This window comes from Poecilia latipinna, unplaced genomic scaffold (genome assembly GCF_001443285.1).
Source record: "Poecilia latipinna isolate Pla-1442-1.1 unplaced genomic scaffold, P_latipinna-1.0 Scaffold47, whole genome shotgun sequence".
Taxonomy (NCBI): Eukaryota; Metazoa; Chordata; class Actinopteri; order Cyprinodontiformes; family Poeciliidae; genus Poecilia; species Poecilia latipinna.
The window spans coordinates 194,069-215,457 of NW_015112663.1; the positions used below are offsets into that span (position 1 = coordinate 194,069).

Consider the following 21,389-nt stretch of genomic DNA (forward strand, 5'->3'; position numbering starts at 1 on the left):
GCTACACGTGGCCCGCCGAGAGGACCTGGGATTCAGAGGAAGAGAGAGAGCCAAACTTTTTCCAAAGTTAACCTATTTTAGAAAAATTTCTTCCTTAACAAAGCGTAAACATGTCTTGTCGGTATTAATGGTGTTGTGCGGTTTCGCCGCGTGTTATACCCCACAGGTGGTTTCCTCCAGATTCCCCTGGGTGAAGGTGGGATTGGTGCACAAGAAGATCAATCTTGTAGAGTCGACGGTGGCCTGGGAGCACGAGCGCTACAGCCTGCGCAGGATTCAGGCCTTCACGCTGTCTCATGTGGAAGATCCCAAGTCTGAACTTCGCGGGTCTGTGCTGGATACAATGTATGTTTGACATCATTTTTGTCTTATTTGGTTGGTCAGAGAATACGTAGATTAAAAAAAAATACATATTTTGCTTCTAATTTTTTTATATTATATAATTGTGTGTGTGTAAAATAAAGATAAGATAACACATAAATAAGCATCGAAATATAATTCTATCTTCTGCATATCATCTTCTAGGTCCCAAGTAGATTTTAGGAAACTTAAACGAAACGGCATTATCATAGCTGAAGCTCTGGCCCGGTACATGTACAATCTCTCAGACAAGGTGAATAAAGTCAGTCCATTTTGATTATGTATATGTAAAACAACAAACAATCATATCTATACTTTAATTTGTTGTAAAAGCACATTGATCTGTGACTATTTTTGTTTTAAGGGTTCACCAAGGGATATTCAAGTTTTTAAGGGTCAGCTGGTGAGTTCCTTGTTCTCTTGCGCCATGTGCTGCCCTCTTGTGTTCATGCATAGACATTACAGCGTGCTTGAATTTTTCCAAAAGCAGATCTGCAGTATCAATAAAATGCCATGTCGTTTTCAATTATTTGTCGCCACTAAAGTGCAAATAGAAAAGTTTTATCAAGAAGCAGCTTTATAAAAAGAAAGATGAAAAACGTCTCCAAAGTGACCCTGACATAAATGTATTAGCTTTTTAAAAAAAAAAAAAAAAATCTTTTCAGACTTCAATGACGTTAGACATTATCACGATACTGCCATTGTGAACTCACATATTTGTCCTCAATACAGGACTTTCAGGACAGCCACATGTCCAGTTTGATGTCCTTTTTGACCTCTGTGCCCCGGTCCGCCCAGCTGCTGGACAAGGAGCCCGGTCAGATCCTACTGGTCAACTCACTGGAGCACGAGTTCAAGCACCACCTGCAGCAGGTCCATAGACACACCTTTCGACAGGACAAGAGGTGAAACGTGCAGCAGCTTTTTCATTCAGTGACTCAAAAGTAACACAGCAACCTCATGATTAACATTACCTTTTTATGCAGGGACCCTGAGATCACCTTTTTTGATCAAATGAACCAATCAGTTGTCATGTACAGGTAAACTTACCAGCAACCTTAGAATGTCCTGGGACTCGACAAAAAAAGCAGAACATAAATTCAAGCCTTAAAACTTGATATTTGTCTGTGCCAAAGTGACTTTGGTGTGTGTGTGGAAAGTGGTTAAAGGCTCAGAAACTAATGCAAACCTTTTTCAGGGTGAAGCCAGCAGCGTTTGATCTCTTCCTAGGAGGATGCATCACTGCATATTTGGGGATTGTTTACTATTCAATACAGGTGAGTTGATATACATTTCACAAAGTGTTTCTACATACACAACAGAAATTGCATTCCTTCCATCATCCAAGTGTACTTAGGTGACGTCTGGTTGGTTTCATGTTTTTTTTAAAGGTGTCAAAGAAATGAGAGCTGAATACTCACTTTTCAGATTTTTTCATTTTTTATCCAGTTCACAACCATGTGGTTCTGTTGGTCTATCAGAGTGTTGCAATGTGACAAAATGTAAAAAAAAAATAAAAAAAAAATAAAAAGGTTTTCAATGTTTTTGCTCGATGTTGTTTAGCACCTAGCCATTCAGGAGGATTAAAATAATTTCGATGCGTAACGTTTTCCACCTGTTTTCTCCTGCAGAATTTCGGGCATCTGTACGCTAGACTCAAAGCTGCGGTGAAAGCCAAGCATCAATGACAGCTTCAAGGATCCAGGCTTCATGGCTTCCTGAGCTCATGACAGACGTCTGCTTCACAGAACATTAAAGCAATCCAGCATTAAGTTTCCCACAGTAAGACAGGAAGTGTGCATTTGCTTTGCGCTCTGTCAGATGTTCAAAGACGTGTACGTTCCTTAGAAAGGGCTTTCTAGAGAGTCGTAAAAAGTACGCAAATCAAGAAATAAAAGTGTTCTGTCGTCAGTCCTGCCGACGGCGTGAATAACTGGGATCTGATGTCCAATCGATGAAATGCATTTTCTCTCACATTACTATGATCGCTCGACATGACGTGTGTGTGTGTGTGTGTGTGTGTGAGTGTGTGTGTGTGTGTGTGTGTGTGTGTGTGGGTGAGCTTCAACGCAGCTTCCAGGCGAGGTTCAACCACTGCAATGGACGCTCAGCCAGTTCCTGTCACAGATAACTCAGTGAGATTGCCACAGACACAATGGCCCCCGCAGTGCTCCACAAATTATTAATGCTAGTGTGACGTGCTGACAGTCATTGATTGTGATAGAGTCTATGAATTCTGCAGGGGTTTTTCCCCCCTTCTTTTTAGTTCTGCAGCTCTGTTCAGACTGTTGAAACTTAAAAGCAGCTGAACGGCTGTCGGTGTACGAAGTGAAGCGAGGGCTGTGTTGTTGATCGGGGCCCTCGGAGCTATGGAAGCAGGTCAAGGGCATTGACCCCAGGTATGTGAGTCTCTGCAGGGGGCTTAAAGCTCAGGGAGATTAGTGAGTGCTCAGGTGGCACACAGAGAGTTGTTCTGCTTCAGCAGGGATGATCTTAACCTGTCCAAAACGGACGAGATTCTTCACAACAGCAACAGGCTAAACCAGTAGTTTGATCTGAAAAAGAGAGGATTGACGCATGGTGTAATGATGCAAAATTTAAAATAAACAGGTGTTGTGGCACCTTAGATTCAGAGTAAGTGACACACGGCAGTGGAAAAAAGATCCAATGCATACTGCTACAACAATTATGTAATCTTCCCCGGAAGTAAAAATAGAGTATAGAAGCAGAGGAGGCGGGAGGCGGGTGGTGATGGGGGCAGATATAGGTAAGGGGCGGAGCTTCCAGGATCCTGCATGACTTTCAGGCAAACTGGAGGTAAGGTGTGCATAAACAGTGAGACGGTTTCTGAAGATGGGTCCCCAGCTCTACCTTACAATGTACAAGGAGCATTTCAGATCTCCGGGCAGAGCAAAAAAAGCTGAACTTCGACCCACCTCAGCCCACCGCAGGAACAACCCTCAGCCACGGCCGGTAAGATGGACAGCCCTCCGATTTTGCATGTATGAGCTTTATTTTTTGTGGTCATGCAATGATTTGTTGACTCTGACAGGAATAGAAAGCTATTCCTGATATGATTTCTGTTTATTTTGAAGAAATAAACAGAAGGCAAAATCGACTCTGTGGAACATTATGTACTTACAATATGTTATGTGACTGAAAATAAAAGAAATAGAGGAGTACAGATCATGCAAAGAAGGACTTTTGTGTTCCCCCAACACTTCTTATTCCATAAATATTTGGGAATAAGAATATGACAGATGTCTAAAAGTGCTTTAAGAACTTTTTTTTTCTTTTATGACACGACAAATTGAGCTGTAAACATCAAATCAGTCATAATGCTGACTGATTTGCATGCATGTTGTTCATACAGAGAAACAAAATACAGTTTATTTGTATATATATATATATATATATATATATATATATATATATATATATATATATATATATATATATATATAAACATTATTATTCAAACGGGAAACTGAACTGTTCCCGTTTTGTCGCATGGACATCTAAAGACGGGTCATTTTCTCTTCAGTGAGTAACATTTTTAAAAAAACTTTCCTAATGAACCTTAATTGGATTTCTGTCTGGACTCTGTCTGGGTTGTTTGGACACAAGGATTTGTTCTGGCCGTCTGTTTACGGTCATTGTCCTTGCAGGAAGGTGAACCAGCATCAAATCTTTTGCAGCTTCCAACAGGTTTCCTCCCTGGATGATCCTGTTGTCAGGTGCTCTGTCAAGTCTAACCAGCTTCCACGTCCTTTCTGAAGAAAATCATCCCCGCAACATGATGCTGCCACCACCATGTTTTGATGTGGAGACTGAGATATGTATTAGCAGCAGCAGCAGTAGTAGTAGTAATTTTATGCCACAAACAAGATTTATTTATAGGCCAAAAGGTTTACACTGGACTCTTGGTGTATTTTTTTCTAGTAATGTCTTTCTTCTTGCCTTCCGTAAAAGTCAGATTTGTGTCGTGCACAACGAATAGTCGTCCTTTCAGCGGATTCTGCTAGCTGAGTTCTTGACCTTTGTGGCTCCTCCAGAGCTAAAGTGACCTCTTGGTTGCTTCTATGATTAATGCTCTCCTTTTAGAAAAAAAAAAAAAATCCCAATAAAATTCAAAGAAGTTTTGTGCTTGTGATATGACAAAATGCCTCGAGTCCAACGTCAATCAATATTTTTTGCAAGGTGTATAAAAACTGAATACCAGTGTCCAAACAAAGTTTGTGTTAAAATGAGAGTTTCCTAACTTTTCCTTCTTTAGATTTCTGTTTCCAATCTCCATTTCCTCGACTCCCCAGGACTTCCTGTTTCCCCGCAGTCTTCGGCCAAGCTACAGACCACCGTGCGCTCTGCTCCACCCTTCGCCCCCCGTGGACACCGGCCGGCCCCTTCTCCCCCCTGTGAACCATTTCTCAGCTCACAGTCCGGTCTCGGCCTTCCCTGAAAACCCTTTAGGCAAAACAAATTCAGACAACCCACATCACATGCCTCCTATCCAGGCCCACAAGCTCCAGCTGATAGAGACTCCTGCTGCGAGTGACGGTCAGGTTCCCACCACTCTGAGGAGCCCTAATAAGTAATTATTAAACAGCTCCCCGTTTCGCTTAAAGGTAACTGTAAACACATTCTGACACTGATGGATCTGCTCTGCAGGACAGCAGATTATCAGAGGAATGTCAATCCACTCTCAGCACGACAACTCAGGCAAGTAAACAACCTTTGAACTGAAGTGATGCCGTTTAAGACACACAGTCCCCTTTGCATGTTTGTACTTTTTCGCCACAGTGGATTTTGTGTCGTAGTCGACCAACACAGAGCAGAGTATAACTGCGAAGTGAAAATACATTTTGTTACAAATAAAAATCTTAACTAAGTCATGATAACTCTGGCTGTTTGTTCACTACAGTGGTCTCTGAGGTCTTCACATAATGTGATTCAATTACACAATTAGAGTCCTGTGACTTCTGTGGACAATTCATTGCACTGGATTTTTGTAAAAAATGTAAATACAAACACACACCACACTGCTCGTATTGTTGTGCGCCAAAATTTAGAGAAAATCATGTTCAGTTTCCCTTCCACTTTGCAAGTGTCAACTATTTTGTGTTGTACGATAAAAACAAGCACAAATGCAATAAACAATGACGTTTTTCTTGTAGCAGATCAAGTAGCATACATTCTTTTGCAAAGTAATATGTCAGTGTATTTTAAAAAAAAATGACAGTAAGATCTCTGCCTTACAACAGACCACAAGCCGGAATTCAGTTTCAAACGAGACCACAAACGAGCAACTCTCCTGCAGCTGCAGCAGCTCCTCTCTGCTCTGTGCGGACGCCTTACAGGAAATGTTGCTCTACCAGATCTCAGGATTTTAGGTGCACATTCTCTTGCATGTATCATATTTATTTATTTATTTATTTTTTTTTGGAGGAGAGGACGACTTTAATATTGTTCCTGAAGTCTGACTCTGATCCTGTGCTTTGCCAACAGCGACTGCTACAGCTGCTTCCATGTAGTGAGGCCCTACCAGGCTGCTCACTACGTCATACACCCAGAGTTTGTCTCTGAAAGCCTTTATTAGGAACACCAGAGGTTGCCCTCTTCCAAGCTGGGGAGATTCAGAACGAGAGTCTGCTCAGCTACTTTCCTATCCTCTGCTAATTAACCAGGCCACTCCTGGCAGAGCAGCATGCGGGCTTTTAAATTTCCTTTTTAAATAAACGGCAATGTCCCTCCAAGGGTGGCTCGTCACGATCAAGTTGGATGAAGAGCAGTCACTCTCTTGTGCTTCCAGTGCATCTGAATGCTATATTGTATTCATACTTTTTCCACATTTGTGAAAAATTTCTTCCAATATTTGTACAGCGGAGGAAATAATTTTTAGAAATGTTCAAATTTTGATTTTTTTAGTGAATACATTTTTTAATGGGACTATTGGCATAAAATTTCTCTACACATACAAAGACATCGAGGCAGTCGAGCTCATAATCGAAGTTGTTGGTAATAATATGAAATAAAACAGGGATTCAGTATTAAACACTTAAAAAAAACTGAGGTGAAAAAAGACGTACAAAGTTAAGATAACTCTTTTATCTACAGGTGAAGCATGGCACAGCTGCCATTCCAAGTCTTAAATAAATGTCAGTCTGCTTTTTTGTGGGAGGCATTTGTTCAATCCAATCCAATCCAGCTTGAATGAATCTTGAAATATATTGAAATATAGATATTGACATTAAGAAAAACAACAACCTTTTCTTACATTGTTCATTCAGCAGGTTAGTAAAGTATCAAAGTTTTTCTAAGTTTAAATATTTCTGATGCGACCAGTTACGTAAAATTAACAGCAAGTGTTAAAATCTGAATTTCATGACATTAACAAGCTCAATGTTTATTTCACACTTTGTACATAGAAAACTGTGAATTCTTTGTGGTCATTAAACTATTGTGTGTTGCTAAATTTAAAGCATTTCTGTAAGCGGCGCAGAATGAAATAAAGGACACGTTTTTTCTCCACCTGGACTACATTTCCCTTGTCAGTGTGGGCGTAGATGAAGGCGGGGTCAACCCAGCGCGTTTGGGTTCCTCTCTGGCTTTTTTTTTTTTTTTTTTTTTGCTGTGGATTGTAGCAAACAGACTCCAAACCGCTGAGGAGATCGCTGCAGATCGGTAGGGGGAAAACAAAACAAAACAAACAAACAAAAAAAACTTTTTTTTTCCGAACGAACGGTAACAAAAATCTGAATTTTATTGAGAGATACGAACATTTTGCACTGATTCTGTGTTGTTTTTCTTTACTTAACTTTCTCACAACGCCCATAAAGTCGAAATATATATATATATAAAAAACGGGTCGTTCTCCCCACATTGGCTTCTAAAATAAATAGTTTATGTTGTTAATCTGTAACTCATGTTTTGGTCTTTTAAGAGGCATTTTCTTAATCAGTGTGTTGTTGTTACCCGTAAACATAATTATATGTGGGGAGGGAGGGAAAAAGCCACATCACAAGTGAAGACCGTTGTTTTATTTCTTGCTTGCTTAAACTGTGCATTAAGTCTGTAATACTCAGCTCTGCATGTTCATGTTCAGTGCTATTGACGGCGTCCATAATTAGCATGCGGGGACACGCTGAGAACACCGAGCCCTCAGCTCTGTCTCTCTCTCTCTCTCTGGCACAAACACTTGAAGAAGTGTGACTGGAGCAGCTGCACCGACTAGATCAGCACTTCTTTATGTTTCCCCTCCATGTCTGATAATGAATCAGCTGAAATGACAGATAAAAGCTCACTGTAAACAAACGAATGAGGCTGAAAGGAACTGTGTGGGAAAGCGCTTCTCTACAGTACAGTAAAAATCATCCGAGTAAAAGATTTTTGGATTGCTCATTTTTATTGGTGCTTGGTTAGCTTATGTATAAATGAGGTTATTGTTTTTTGTTTTTTTTTTAATAGTTCTGCTTCATAGAATTTATTTAAATTAGCCGATAAAATGGCCTATTTCTTAAATATTAACAGAAGATGTATGACTTCCAATGATGGTTAAGTTTCAAGAAGTTTTCTAATTAACCCTGTCTGGGTCATCATGTGTTTTTTTCTCCAGTATAGCCTTTATTTTTCACTTAAAGCTGGAAAGGATTCGGTTCGAGAATGTTTTTGTTTTCATCTTGTGCTTGTGTTGAACTCTAAAGTCCACAGTTCTTTGGAAGCTAAGGAAAAACTTGTTATTGTCAGACTGAATTCAAACTCGGGGTCTCCAGCTCCAGTCCTCACCACTTCATGAAGTTCTGCAGAGACCAGGCAGCGAGTAATTATTTTCCGCACTATAAGGCGCACCTTAAAACCTTCAATTTCCTCAAAAGCCAACAGTGCGCCTTATAATCCGGTGCGCCTTACATATGGACCAATATTGAGCCACAACAGGTCTAGCAACTACTGTAAGCAGCCGCTGACTTCATTTTCGCCCGTAGAAGAAGAAGCGCGCGGAGCATGCTGGGATAATTGTCAGAACGCTGGTTTGTTAATAAAGTTTGACTGACCTAGCTCCCTCGTCTGCAGGTCATTTAGCACCACGTTCTCCACCAACATGCTGTGCGCGAACGGAGAAGGGTGACCACCGTCCGGCCACGCCCCGGCCTAATCGCGGAAGGCTCTCCTCACTGACCGGAGTCCGACTGTTTTGTTGACATTTTCTATGTCAACAAAGTGACTTTAGACATTCATCCTTTAGTGCAGCTCCATCTAGTGGATACATAACGTAACTCCAGCCTCTACTGTAGCGTCTATTCCATGCACCTTATGATCCAGGCGTTTGAGAAGGGGCGCATCTAAAGGCTTCGTTTGGATTGTCTGTGATAGGCTGACACATAGCAGTGTGCATAATTGTAAAGTGGAAGGAAAGTTATACTATTTGCAGATTAAAATCAAGAAAGTATGTTTTATCTTGCATTTTTCGAATCGGGATTTCTAACAGGTTTTCCTCTAGGTGTGACCTTTATTTATCTCCGTCTGTTTCTCCTTCGTCGTCCCTGCTGAAGAGAAGTGTCGCCTCAGCATCTTCCTGTAGCCGCCGCTGCCGTGTTTGAGTGTCTGCAACACCTCCTGAGTTTACGTGGGCCTCTTTGCTGCTTCTTTTAAAACCTCCTTGATTTGCCGTTTTCAAAACACAAATTGCTTCCCTCTCACTTTAGTTATGCACTAAACTATGCGTGGGTCATAAAATTCCAATAAATCTCTCATGAGTTTTTCAGTTTCACTGTATTCCCCGCACTTTTTTTTTTATGTTCTGCTGGCAGTACAGAACATTCAGTCAGAGAGAACTTAACCACCTTCATTCCTCCGTTTTTTCATATTCAGCCTGTCCTGATTAACTGCGTGTCAAACCAAGTTACTCAATAGATGTTGCTGTTTGATTTTCTTTGAGGAACAGTAACATTTGCATAAAACGGGTAATGTAGCTTTTTATTGTTCTCTTAAGCGTCAGCCTGTGTTGACACATTTGACTTGCAGCAATCCAGGTTGTGTCCAGTTTGCCTAATCAGGAGTGATACAGCACAGCGTTCAGTATTCCTATCTTGCCTCGTTGGCCTTTGCAGGGCTTTAAGGCTAAAATCCCTCTTTTCTGCTTCTTTACACTTCATTCCATACAAATGAGTTGTTGTCAATTGAACCCATGTGTTAGAATTACTTCCAGCAACATCCACTTTGTCTCTTTAGGGCAAATTTGACAAAGATTTGTTTTCTTAAATCTCATATACATCGTTAAAGTTTACAACTGGACAGCCTAATACCTTCAAGACCTGTGAAATCACTTTGTTCAGCAATGCAGAGGATGTTACAAGCCATAGCTTGAAGTGCATTGAGTTGGTATTAAAAGAAAAATGTAGAGCATGTTTGTTTTGTGTGTGTGTGTGTGTGTGTGTGTGTGTGTGTGTGTGTGTGTGCGCTTCACATTTTTCCTAGAATTTTCAGATGGTTGAGTGTTTTTTTTTTTTTTAAACCCTCTGTTATCTTGTTTCCCCGACAAACTGCAAACAGACGTGACGACGTGCCTAAAGTCCAATCGGAGGCTCAACATTTTTGATGATCTGCACAACATCACCTCAGGGATTTGGCCTCTGAAAAACACAAGCCATGTACCAAGTGGTGCCCGGCGGTGCCGGGGGCACGATTACAGATGTTATCCCCAAGAAGAAGCACACCAAGGATTCTCGACCCTTGGTTGGAACTGGAGTCATCGGCCTGTTTCTGGTCATCGCAGCCGTGACTGCCTGGTGTTACTACATAGCCTCCCTGCGCAAAGCTGAGCTTCTGAAGACTCAGCTGCTGGACCTCAATAAGGACGGCTACATTATCCGCAACCAGGGAGGGTCCATTGTCTTCAGAATGAATTTCAGGTTGGTAATTTTTTAAAAATGTGTCTTTGTGTATATAGGTTGTACCTCATTAAGTTAGAATATTATCTGAAAATCTATTTTATTATATTCAAAAAGCTAAAAAAAAAAAAAGCTAAAAAGCTAAGCTTATAAATGATCCTCACCTTTGCCCAAAATGTTAAAATAAAAATGCTTCCTTTTTCTTATGAAATGATTGAGAAACTTATCTTTTCCTGACATAGTATAGATAATCTCAAAATTGTACTGATTGATCTGTTCCAAACATATACGGAAGATGAAACGGTAGTAAAAAGAGATATTATGGCTTACAACTAAAGAGAATAATTGACCCAGTTCCCCAGTAAAGTCTAATATCACAAAAGACCAACATAAGACCATTTAATACACAGATGTTATATTATGACCCACACAACCTTGGGAGAGGTTGATAACTTGTCTGTACTCAAGCAGACATTCACTGACGCCCTGTGTGAGGGTGGGGGGTTTAGTGTTTTTGATGACTATCTTAGTGCTACTAAAAATCCCAAACTCACAAATCAGATTAACAATGAAAACGACTTTAACACTGAATAGCCAGAAATGCATTTCCATGCACTGTACAAGAAATGACGAGAGTACTTGGGTGAACTGAATGTTGTGTTTTCAGTGCTTGAAAGACAAGTATAACAATTTGAAATTAATTACCAACAGAAGTAAACTTTAATAATCTTCCTATTTATTGCAAAATCATTAGTGTTTTTGTTATCAACAAAAGACTGAAATTCAAATGACTTTTTAATCTTGGCAGATCAGGGACCCTGGACTTGGACTCCTGCTCCAAGGAGGAGGAAATTCTTCGTTGTAGTCGGACCACTGACAGGAAGCTTAAGTTTTTCATAAAGACAGTGCAGCCCAAGGACACTGTGCAGTGCTACCGTGTCCGCTGGGAAGAACTGGTTCCCAACATTCCTGTTGAGCATGCCATGACTTACAAGTTTGCGCACTGGTATGGGGGAGCAGTGTCAGCAGTTCAGCACTGGCCTATTTCTATTTCAGGCCAACAGGCTCCCAAACCGTTTGTCACGAGCGACATCTACTCAAACCGGGAAGAATTTGGAGGAATCTTGGAAAGTTACTGGCTGTCATCCAATGCCACGGCCATCAAGATCAACAACTCTGTGCCTTTTCACCTTGGCTGGAATGACACGGAAAAAACTATGTACTTCCAAGCAAGGTATCATGATTCCCCTTTCAAGCCAAACCCGGGTGAGGCTCCTTGTGCTGAACTGAGCTACAGAGTCTGCGTAGGTCTGGATGTGACATCCATACACAAGTACATGGTTCGGAGATACTTCAACAAACCGTACAAAGTGCCTGCCAAAGTCATGTTTGAGCATCCTATTTGGTCGACTTGGGCTATATATAAGCGTGACATTGATCAGGAAAAACTTTTGACGTACGCTGCCAACATTCGCAAGTACAATTTTAACTGTAGTCATCTGGAGCTCGACGACCGCTACACAAAACGTTACGGAGATTTCGAGTTTGACCCAGTCAAGTTCCCTAATGCGTCTGAAATGTTCCAAAAGTTAAAATCGGATGGATTTCTGGTGTCTCTATGGATCCATCCTTTTGTTAACTATAACTCTGAAAACTTTCATCCTCTGGTAGAGCGAGGGCTGTTTGTCCGAGAGCCAACAGGACGGCTGCCTGCGTTGGTTCATTGGTGGAATGGCATTGGCGGTATTTTGGACTTCACCAATCCAGAGGCCCGGGAATGGTTTTCCTCCCAGCTACGTTCACTGCGTTCAAAGTACGGGGTGTCGTCTTTTAAATTTGATGCAGGGGAGACGAACTACTTACCTTGGAAATTTAGCACAAAGAATCATATTCGCGACCCCAGTTTTTTCACAAGGCGCTACACAGAGATGGCTATTCACTACAATGATCGAGCTGAACTGCGCAGTGGTTACCAGTCCCAGAACATATCCTGCTTCTTCAGACCGACTGACAGAGATTCTGTGTGGGGTTATGAGCTGGGCCTCAAATCTCTCATCCCCACAGTGCTGACCATCAGCATCCTTGGGTATCAGTTCATCCTGCCAGACATGATTGGGGGCAACGCCTACGTGAACTACACAAGCGGAGATCGGGCACTACCTGATCGAGAGCTGTACATCCGCTGGCTGGAGCTGTCTGCCTTCATGCCTTCTATGCAGTTTTCTATACCTCCGTGGGAATACGATAACGAGGTGGTGGAAATTGCTCGAAAGTACACAGCCATTCACGAAAGCATTGTGGCGCCGCGGGTCCTCGAGCTGGCAGGGGAGGTTTTGGACACCGGGGACCCGATCATACGGCCACTGTGGTGGATTGCCACTGGGGATGAGAGGGCCTATAAAATTGATTCCCAGTTCCTGATCGGGGACGACCTAATGGTAGCTCCAGTTTTAGAGCCTGGAAAGCAAGAACGAGACATATATCTACCCGCTGGGCACTGGAGAAGCTACAAGGGGGAAAGATTTGACCTCAAGGAGCCGCTGCACCTCACAGATTATCCGGTAGACCTGGATGAAATCGCCTACTTTCTTTGGGTTTAGCGAGAAAGAAAGTGAAAGACTTGATCATCTCATGCTCCCATTTCCCTCCTTTTGTGCCTTTCAAAGAGATTCAAACACCTTGAACTTTTTTCATATTTTGTCACTACAAGCATAAAAGTCAACGTATTTTCATGAATTTTTAGGTGTTGATTTCCTACAAAGTATTACGTAATCTAACGTGAAGTGAAAGGATGCATGGTTTAAAATTGGTCTTTGCACAACTTAATCAGATTTGAAATAGAGCATCCTGGCACAGATTCTCATTTCTATTTAGGTCTGGATTTTGGGTAATTTTTAGCCTTGCATGTCTAAAGCATTCCAGTGTACCTGTGTATGTTTTGGTTTAAGGTATCATAAATGACTTGTGAGAAACCTCCAACATTACGTCATGTTTCTTTCCATCAGCAATGACTTTCTTGCTGTTGCTGCCTCGTAAAGTCCAGTTAGTAGAGGGCATATCAGTTTTTATAAAAATCTTCTAGAATTGAGTTTTTGATCTGTGCAACTTCTTGACTACTTTTCAGATTAATGCTCCCCTTGCCTGGCCTGTTTGTTTAGGATAGCCATGTCTTGGCAGGTTTGCAGTTTTCCTATTTTTAGATCACAGATTGAACAGCCCTCTGTGAGATCCTCACAGCTATGGACGGTTTTGTAAGCCAAATCCGCTATAAGCTTATCAGCAAGTTTATTGCTATGTTCTTTGGTCTTTATGGTGTTGTTTGTTTCCTTATGTTCTTCAACAAATTGCCTTCAAAGAATTTACTCATACAAATTGACACAGTGGTTTCTCAAGGCAATTGGTTGCACTGGATTTTCTTAAGGAACATCAGAGTAAAAGAGGCTGCAAGAGAAACGTTTCAGAGTTGTAAAATATCTTGAAAGCCATGCATCCCTCGTCAACCTTTTCACAATTACGTTGTGTCATGCCACAAAAATCCCAATAAATACATTGTGGTTTGTGGTTGTAATGTGACAAAATGTGAAAAAGTTTAAGGGGTTTGGATAGTTTGGCACTGTGCATGTACAGCAGGTCACGTGATGTGAAACGTAGGAAAGATCACCTTCCCTAAAATAGCTGTGAACAGGAATTTAACTTGTGAAATTGCAGCAGATATGAAAAGCTTGGTCTTTATTTGATTTTTTTTTTATTTTAGTTTTTGCTTATTGTTGCCATATTCTTTAGCATTTGCCACTTTTAAAAAACCCCCAGAAATAATCTGTTATCTGTAGCCAGCACTGGCCACTTTATACCATTCTGCCTTACCAAAAGAACTAAGAACACATTTAAACCTCTGTATAATCTCAAGCTCACTGAATAAGCAGGCAGAATCCAGATTTTAGATATTTAGCGCCGCTTCAAGTCTTATATTAAACATGTAGTAAAGAGGGAATATATAAGCCAATAATTGTTTGCCATAAAGCTGCTTTCTCAGAACCATTAGGCAGATTGTACGCTACATGATGATATCCTGTTCTCCTGCGACGCTAATGACTGCTCCTCTCGTCGTTTGTTGATTCTTATCAGGAAGCCAGGTTTAACGCTTCAGCTATCAGGACAAGAAGCCGCAGGTTTAATCATTACATTGCTCTCACTGTGTAACATGGTGCCTTGTAACACGTTTTAGACAAGTAGAAGACGTTTTAAATATTTAATGCTTTTCCTCAGGTAACGGCTTTCTCAAGCTTTGTTGTGTTTAAGGTGTGTAACCTTTATTAATGCTTTCAAACGGCTAGAAACAAGTTAATGTAGTATATATACGGATGGCCGTAACTGGAATCCTAAGTGTTTATTCAGCTTTTTATCAATTAAATGATAAGTAATTATAATTTTGTAAGTCAGTAGCTTAACTGACCTGGATTCCCAGCATAAATGGTACAATATTTTCTTGTCATATTCCTTTAATGTATGTTTTTCAGTATGTTGCTTCAAGCTGCTCGTTTTCCCCGTTCCTTTTTAGATCATCAGTTGTTGCAATATAAGCTATTTTTAACAGGGTTTTTTGGTAACTAAAGACGAAACGGATGTCAATCATTTGATTCAGGATTGGAGCTTCAGACGGATGCGTTCGTCTGACATCTCAAATGGATACCTAAGAATACCTCCTGTTTCATAAGAGAAATACTGTGAACAAGTGCCAACTTCATTTGTGCTTCACATATTCAGGCACACATGCAATGACATAATTGAATGACAGGATTTTTATTATACTTTTTTTTGTTGGTCTTTCAAAAAATTGTTAGTGAATTCTTGTTCCTTTTTGAAGCTGAAATAAAATATGACATTGAAATTTAAGACCAAGACCTGACCCACTCCTCTCTCTATTAATGTGTGAATTGACCCTTTTTGAAATGTTGTACATTAATGCTCTGTGCCTTTGACCCATAAAGTGGTGCTAACCTGACTTGAGCCTTCAGCTTGCTGCTTCGGCTCTGACCTCCGTGTGTTTTGTTTTTGTCCTTTGACATCTCGTCAAGAAAACATCGCTACGTATTTATAGCGGCTCCCGCTTAGCATCTGTGCCAGGCTCGTCTTTGACACTATTTCTGTCTTATGGCTCGACTGAGTGGTCTGGCTAGTTTTGCTTTTGATTCTTTGAGCTCAATGTGTGCCTTTGATGTTTAATTTTTTTTTTCCTTTTTAATATATGTGTTTGGATGGGACTAAAAATCTGCATTCATTCTAATGTGATTTTGTACTAATGTATTAAAAGAATTATGAGACCATCGCTTTTGTTTGCATTTAATCCCTTATTATTTTTCTTTTACTAGAAGTTTCACAGGTGCATCTTAAAAAAATACTAGAAAAACAATGTTAATGTATTTAAGTGATTTAACACTAAAGTTATATATTTTGGTTTTTGTTTCGATGATTTTTAGGATTATGGATAGCGGCAGAAGAAAACTTAAATTCAGAAAAGTAGATTGAATGTTTTCCTGAAAATTATGTACTGGCATACATGGTGCATTTCAACAAAGTTAAAGTATTATTTAAAAGTTAATGTATTTCTGTTATATACAGTCATACATGCTGAAACTGACTTGTGCTTTATGGTTAAATGTATTGTCTTAGTATTATCCAGCTTTCGTTGACCCAGCGTTGTCATTTTACATGGCCTACAACTTTACTTGTGCTTTGTTGTAATGAAAAGAACAAACATTTATTGCAGAGGCATTATCATATGATGGCGCCATGCTGGAGCTGACTGAGCTGACTGAGCTCCCCAAGAGCGACTTGTTCTTTTACAAACGTTTGCAGACCAAGCTGTCTGAATTAAGAATGTAGGGCATAACTGTGAAGAACATGGTCACACTTCTCTAATAAATCATCTTAAACTTGTCTAATACTTTACAAGAAACTGTATTTCGAGTTTTCCTTTGCCGCCAGACATAATTTTAAAAAAAGGAACAAAAGATGAACGCTTGAAATGCATCCACTTACCTGTAAAGACCCACTATTTGATTTGAATTACAGAAATACATTTAGTTTACAGAGATCCACCTGTAAACTTTGCAGATTGTACACACATAGTCACAAACAAAAGAAATCATCCAGGTCCAAACGCTGACCCCTGACGGACCTCATGATCGAGGCATGTTCTAAATTGTGACGCTGCTTTAAATTACCATCACATGAGCACGTAAATACAAAAACCGATCAGTGGCACATGCAGTTTAAAATCAGCCAGATGTCCTTGCGATCGCTGAGACACTAACCACCTTTAACCTCTCCTGCATCTGCAAGACATGAAAAATAATGAGCCAGTTGGTCCCACATTGAAAGAGACGCCCTTGAGGGACATCTCCAACTTTTCTTTTCTTTTTTTTTTTATACCAGACTCATCATAGGGCAATAATGACAAGGTGATGAAACAATAATGCAGGTTATTTGGAGACTTTGTTGAGATCAATAAATCATCTGGTGGTTCATGATGTGAGGCCAGAGAGCAAGTGATATCAAAGTGCATGACCAGACACCGAGAATTAAAAAAAAAAGAAAAAAAAAAGTGTGTTGGGGGGAAGGGATAATCTCAGAGGCTGTGGAAACAATATTTCTTAGTTACGTCATAAAACTTGGTTGTTCAAAAGTCGGCTCAAACAGTCTGGCATCTCCATTTCTCAAAGCTGCAGTCAATCTTTCATATGTTTGGGGAATTTATTCCATTTCGCAGCGCTGGGATATGGTTTAGAACTAGTTCACTTTATCTGCAGATGCCTCATCTGTCTTCAGAATTGATCTTGACTTGCAGCCTGTGTGGGGAGGACATACATTCATTGATTAGCTGTCCGTGTGCTGCTGGGGATCGATATTATTTGTTGGTGTGCTTTCTGCAGTCGCATTGTTTGCTTCTGTCCATCTTTTCACAGGGAGAGCAAATAATTTATGTAGGATCAAAGTTTCTGTGCGAACCGCAAACATTGCTTAAAGAGAGACAGAGAGGTTTTTCCCTTCGCTAATTAAACATCGTGACGTTCACTAATCTTTTCTAAATATCTCAGATTCAATGCAGAACATGATTAATAAGTTGTTTTTGCTGACAGTAGACGTATTTTGGGGGAATTATTAAACTTTTAAGGATTCATCGCTCCAGGTTTTTGAATTTCCAAAACTAACCAGAGATGTTAAGTTTAAAAAAAAAGTTCTGTAACAAGAACTTGCAGAGCTGCAGTTGCCCAGCAGGGTGCAGTGTAGCTTCACTCTTTAATTCCTTGGCTGACATGTCAGTGGACAGCAGCCCAGATGTTGTCCACACACACACGCACACACACAGATGCTTTCGCCAAACAGGACACATAACTGGCAGAGCCCTTCCCCTCTTCCCTCTCCACCTGTGAGCCCACCTGCATGTCCATCTGCAGAGCAGAGATGCCAGTTGTTCTGGTTAGGAGCCACTGTGTCTCAAGTACCTGTCCACATCCTCAATAAAAGACGAAGCAGGTCTGTCGTGCAGAGAAACAGGTAGTTGAAAAGTTAAACTTAACGTTGCCGAGGAAATGGCTGCTGTACCTATGCGCCTAAGGTCGAAGCGTAGCTGTGATGTAAATAAGAAATCAAAGAAAAAGCCTTTTGGGGGTCTGTTTCTGAAGTCTAGCTAAATTGATCTGGAGTTGAGCAACAACACAATCAAAAATAAGCAAATTATTTATCTAATAGTTGAACTTTACTTTTAGGCAAATCTAAGACTAGACGACACACAAAGACGAACATGCTCCAAATTTAATGGAGGGGGGAGGAGGGGAATCCAGCTTCTTCAAATTAAATGCAGACAGGGCATTTACCATGAAACACCACAGGGGAAATAAAACCTCTCTGCACCATCTTGTGTGAAGAGAGAATCTTCGTCCTTAACCCAAGATTTTCCCTCCGTAACTGGAATGACCTCGCATCTGGCGTTGCCATGGCTTGTCTGACAGGAATGCGTCTGTCCTCGGTAGGTAACAAACGAACCCAGCACTTCAGAGACTCGTCTCACAACTGTTTATCTTTTTCACCTGTCTGTTCAGCGCACTGCATCACGCTGACACTCCTGCGCAGCCTTCGTGGATTTGCAGAGCGCATGGCCCTGCCATGAGGGCGGCGTCCTCGGAGGAGAATTTTCTAACTTTTAGAGCGGGCTTTGCAGATTCCTCCGGAAATTACCTGAACTCCTGGAATATAAAAGATCTTAAAAATAAATCCTGATTTTGTTGCTGCGGCATTAGCTAACACTTTGAGAAAGAAAAATGACAGTCATCATGTATATGTTATTCAACTCATATCACAGATCTTCTCTAAGGACAGAGACGGTCATGGAAGACATTTCTGTGTTAGTTTGGCCATGAGTTTTAGGTGATGAGGTCAGTGATAACATCGATGATGACAATGCATTATTAGCTAAGTATTCACATTAGACCAATTTTTTATTTATTCTTTTAAATCTTATTTTTTAAAGAAACTTATGAACCAGGCTCGCAGCATTACACGTCCTCCACCGTACTTAACAACAGATACAAGCAAACATGCTTGGAGTGTTTGTGGTCAAAAGGCCTCGCTGCTGTATTCTCATCCGGCTAAAGCAGAAAGCTCCAGTAATAGTCTTCGTAGAAATCTATGTTTGACGTGGGATGAGAAAGAAGCCTGTTTCCTGGCATGCCTCTCAAACAACTGCTAGGTATAAATATACTGTCTAAAGCTTGTTATAAATACTTAGTGGCTCTAGGGCGTCACTCTGCTGCAGCTCTCTGAGACGGCTTCATGTTTTTGTCCCCATTTGCGGATAACGGCTTTCACTGTAGTTCACAAAGCCTTAGACTTTGTGGCCCTTTTCAGACTTTTAATGTTTGATGACTTTTTCTCCTTGGTTCTCAAATTTCCTTAGCTTTTTGAGACCTTATAACCTCGGACATTTTCTCTTTATCTCTGGAAATAATCGGGTCGGGGGTGGCAAGTAAAACTCGATCAAGCTTTCGAGAAAAAAAAAAAAAGTGATCAATCACAGTTAACTCATGATTAAAGTCGAGGCTGTTAAAGTTCATGTTGCTTTTGAAGGATTTTATTTTTCTTGATACACAAAATCAGCATCTGAAGACTGCTTTTTATTTACTTTGGGTACATTTGTCAAGCAATACAATTAGTCTGATGAGATTAAACCTTTTAACGTGACAAAAGAGCAAAAACAGAAGAAATTTGCAAGAGAAACAATATTCTTGAAAAGCACTGTTAAAACATTTCCAGCTATGAGAGAAAAAAAAATGCTCCAATTTCTTTGATTTATAAAATCATCAGTCAATTTCATACATATTACAATACAATCCTGACCATCAGTCAATGCCATAACTAAGGACCAGAAGGTGAGACTGATGTGATCTTGAGAGGCTGGTGAAGGCACACAACCATAGGGTGGTAATTCTGCTTTACTGTTGTTGGAAACAGCAGCAGTAAAGCTGTCCAAGATCTACACTTTACAGTAATGTGTTCTAGTATATTATAATGTAATGAAATCTGAGGAAACGGCAACAGAAGAGAATTCGCTCCCAGAAAGTACAAGTGCAGACTTTGTGAAGGCAGCATGCAGGATGCTCCCCATGTGATCCTTAAAAGGTAAGAGGTCGAACAAAATTTCAGCCACCTGAGAGGAGATGCATAATTGAAATGCGGCGTTGGCGCTGCGGCCCGCGCACAAGGCTGTTTGATGGATACTGTTTTAGAATACTCCTGTCCTCTCGTCCTCGTGGGGTTTTTACCTGGGGACAAACCTGGGGAGTGGGGAAGGTGCTTGGGCGGCTCATCTGGGTTTAAAGAGGGAAATTGGTGCTATCCATCAAACACTGCGTTTAACAAATGCTAACGTAGGCCTGGCCAACAAAGGATCCGGATAACTGGGAAACATGTTAGGTGCAGGGACTGCTGAGGGTCTATCAATCAGCCAGTCAGTTCCTTTATTTAACAAGCGAGGGCCACAGACCCCGAGGGCCACACTTCATATTCTGGCTGGTTGGCCATGCAGTTTTGCCTTGTAAAAAGAAGGGGGGGAAGGGGGTGGGGGAAGAGAGGGAGGAATGAGGGGTACATAAGGTGGGAGCGTGATGGAGGTGTAGGAAGGTTTGGCCTGTGTCCCCTGCTGCGCTGGCGTGCTTCATCTTCTCAGTGCAGGGGCCTGGAACTGTTGCTTGATGGGATTTTCAGCCCCGTGGCCTCCGCTGTCCCAGCATCCATCTGGAGGGCTGCCGTGTGCACAGCGGAGAGCCAGCCACTCAGCAGAACAGCCACAAAGAACAACCCGCAGGCCAGGCATCGCCACTGATCTGAGGCTCGCGGCTGTGCTCGGCGGACAGGCCAGCACTCTGTGGCACGGTGTCCTGTCAGGGACATGAGCCGATCCCTGAGCTGCTGTGGAACAGAAGACGTGCTCCGAGAAGCTGCAGCCTGCATCCAACCACCGACTCCTTCTAAGCTCCGAGTACTGGAAAGGAGGCTTCGATGTTTAGCACAGAGAGGACTGCCTCTCTGTCCGTGCTCATCTGTCACACTTAAGAAGGACGCTCAGAGCTTGGCAGCATTTAAGCAGCATGAGAGTCTACTATTTTGTCAGAAAGTTTTTTCACTGTCTTTCATTTTCTAGTCTAGTTAACAAATGCTCCATTTATGTTCCATACACTCTAAAAGCACAGTTTGGGTAATTCTGCACTTGTCCTTTGGTGGATTTAATTTGACAGGTTTGACTTGGCATCCCCATCCATTTCGTTAACATAACTTATTTCTAACCTTAATGAGACCATTTTAATGCAGAATTGAATTATCCTAGCAACAAGGTCCCAGATCTGAATTTTGACCAGGGCTTTTCAATTCATCGTTTTGTCTCTAGGTACTCCAGTTTCCTTCCACCACCCAAAAACATTCTATCCACACCTGGATAGCGTTTTATCCAGTCTAGAGGACCTGAAAGCACTTCATACTACATCCAGTCCTTCACCTATCCACACACAATTCACACACTGATGGTGGCAAGCTACTAGACTGTCTGACAGAGGCGATCCATCTGTATATGAAGCATGGTTGTGAGCATAT

At 41.2% G+C, this 21,389-nt stretch overlaps 2 protein-coding genes across 2 annotated transcripts in view; both read left to right on the forward strand.

Annotated features, from left to right (window-relative positions):
• The window catches only part of LOC106958153 (nicalin-1), a 12,009-nt gene extending 6,761 nt beyond the window's left edge, over positions 1 to 5,248 (forward strand). The window contains exons 8-16 of the mRNA XM_015049929.1: positions 104 to 345; positions 526 to 613; positions 725 to 763; positions 1,093 to 1,265; positions 1,347 to 1,400; positions 1,559 to 1,637; positions 1,992 to 3,333; positions 4,674 to 4,951; positions 5,029 to 5,248. Of these exons, the coding sequence (XP_014905415.1) occupies positions 104 to 345; positions 526 to 613; positions 725 to 763; positions 1,093 to 1,265; positions 1,347 to 1,400; positions 1,559 to 1,637; positions 1,992 to 2,048 (732 nt within the window). The 3' untranslated portion in view covers positions 2,049 to 3,333; positions 4,674 to 4,951; positions 5,029 to 5,248. The remainder of the gene's footprint in view (positions 1 to 103; positions 346 to 525; positions 614 to 724; positions 764 to 1,092; positions 1,266 to 1,346; positions 1,401 to 1,558; positions 1,638 to 1,991; positions 3,334 to 4,673; positions 4,952 to 5,028) is intronic.
• Positions 5,249 to 6,948: 1,700 nt separating this feature from the next.
• On the forward strand, positions 6,949 to 15,570 carry myorg (myogenesis regulating glycosidase). The gene is made up of 3 exons (XM_015050071.1): positions 6,949 to 7,041; positions 9,907 to 10,265; positions 11,053 to 15,570. Exons 2-3 carry the CDS (start codon positions 10,003 to 10,005, stop codon positions 12,842 to 12,844), a joined length of 2,055 nt encoding a protein of 684 aa, XP_014905557.1. The 5' UTR covers positions 6,949 to 7,041; positions 9,907 to 10,002; the 3' UTR covers positions 12,845 to 15,570.
• Positions 15,571 to 21,389: the final 5,819 nt, after the last annotated feature.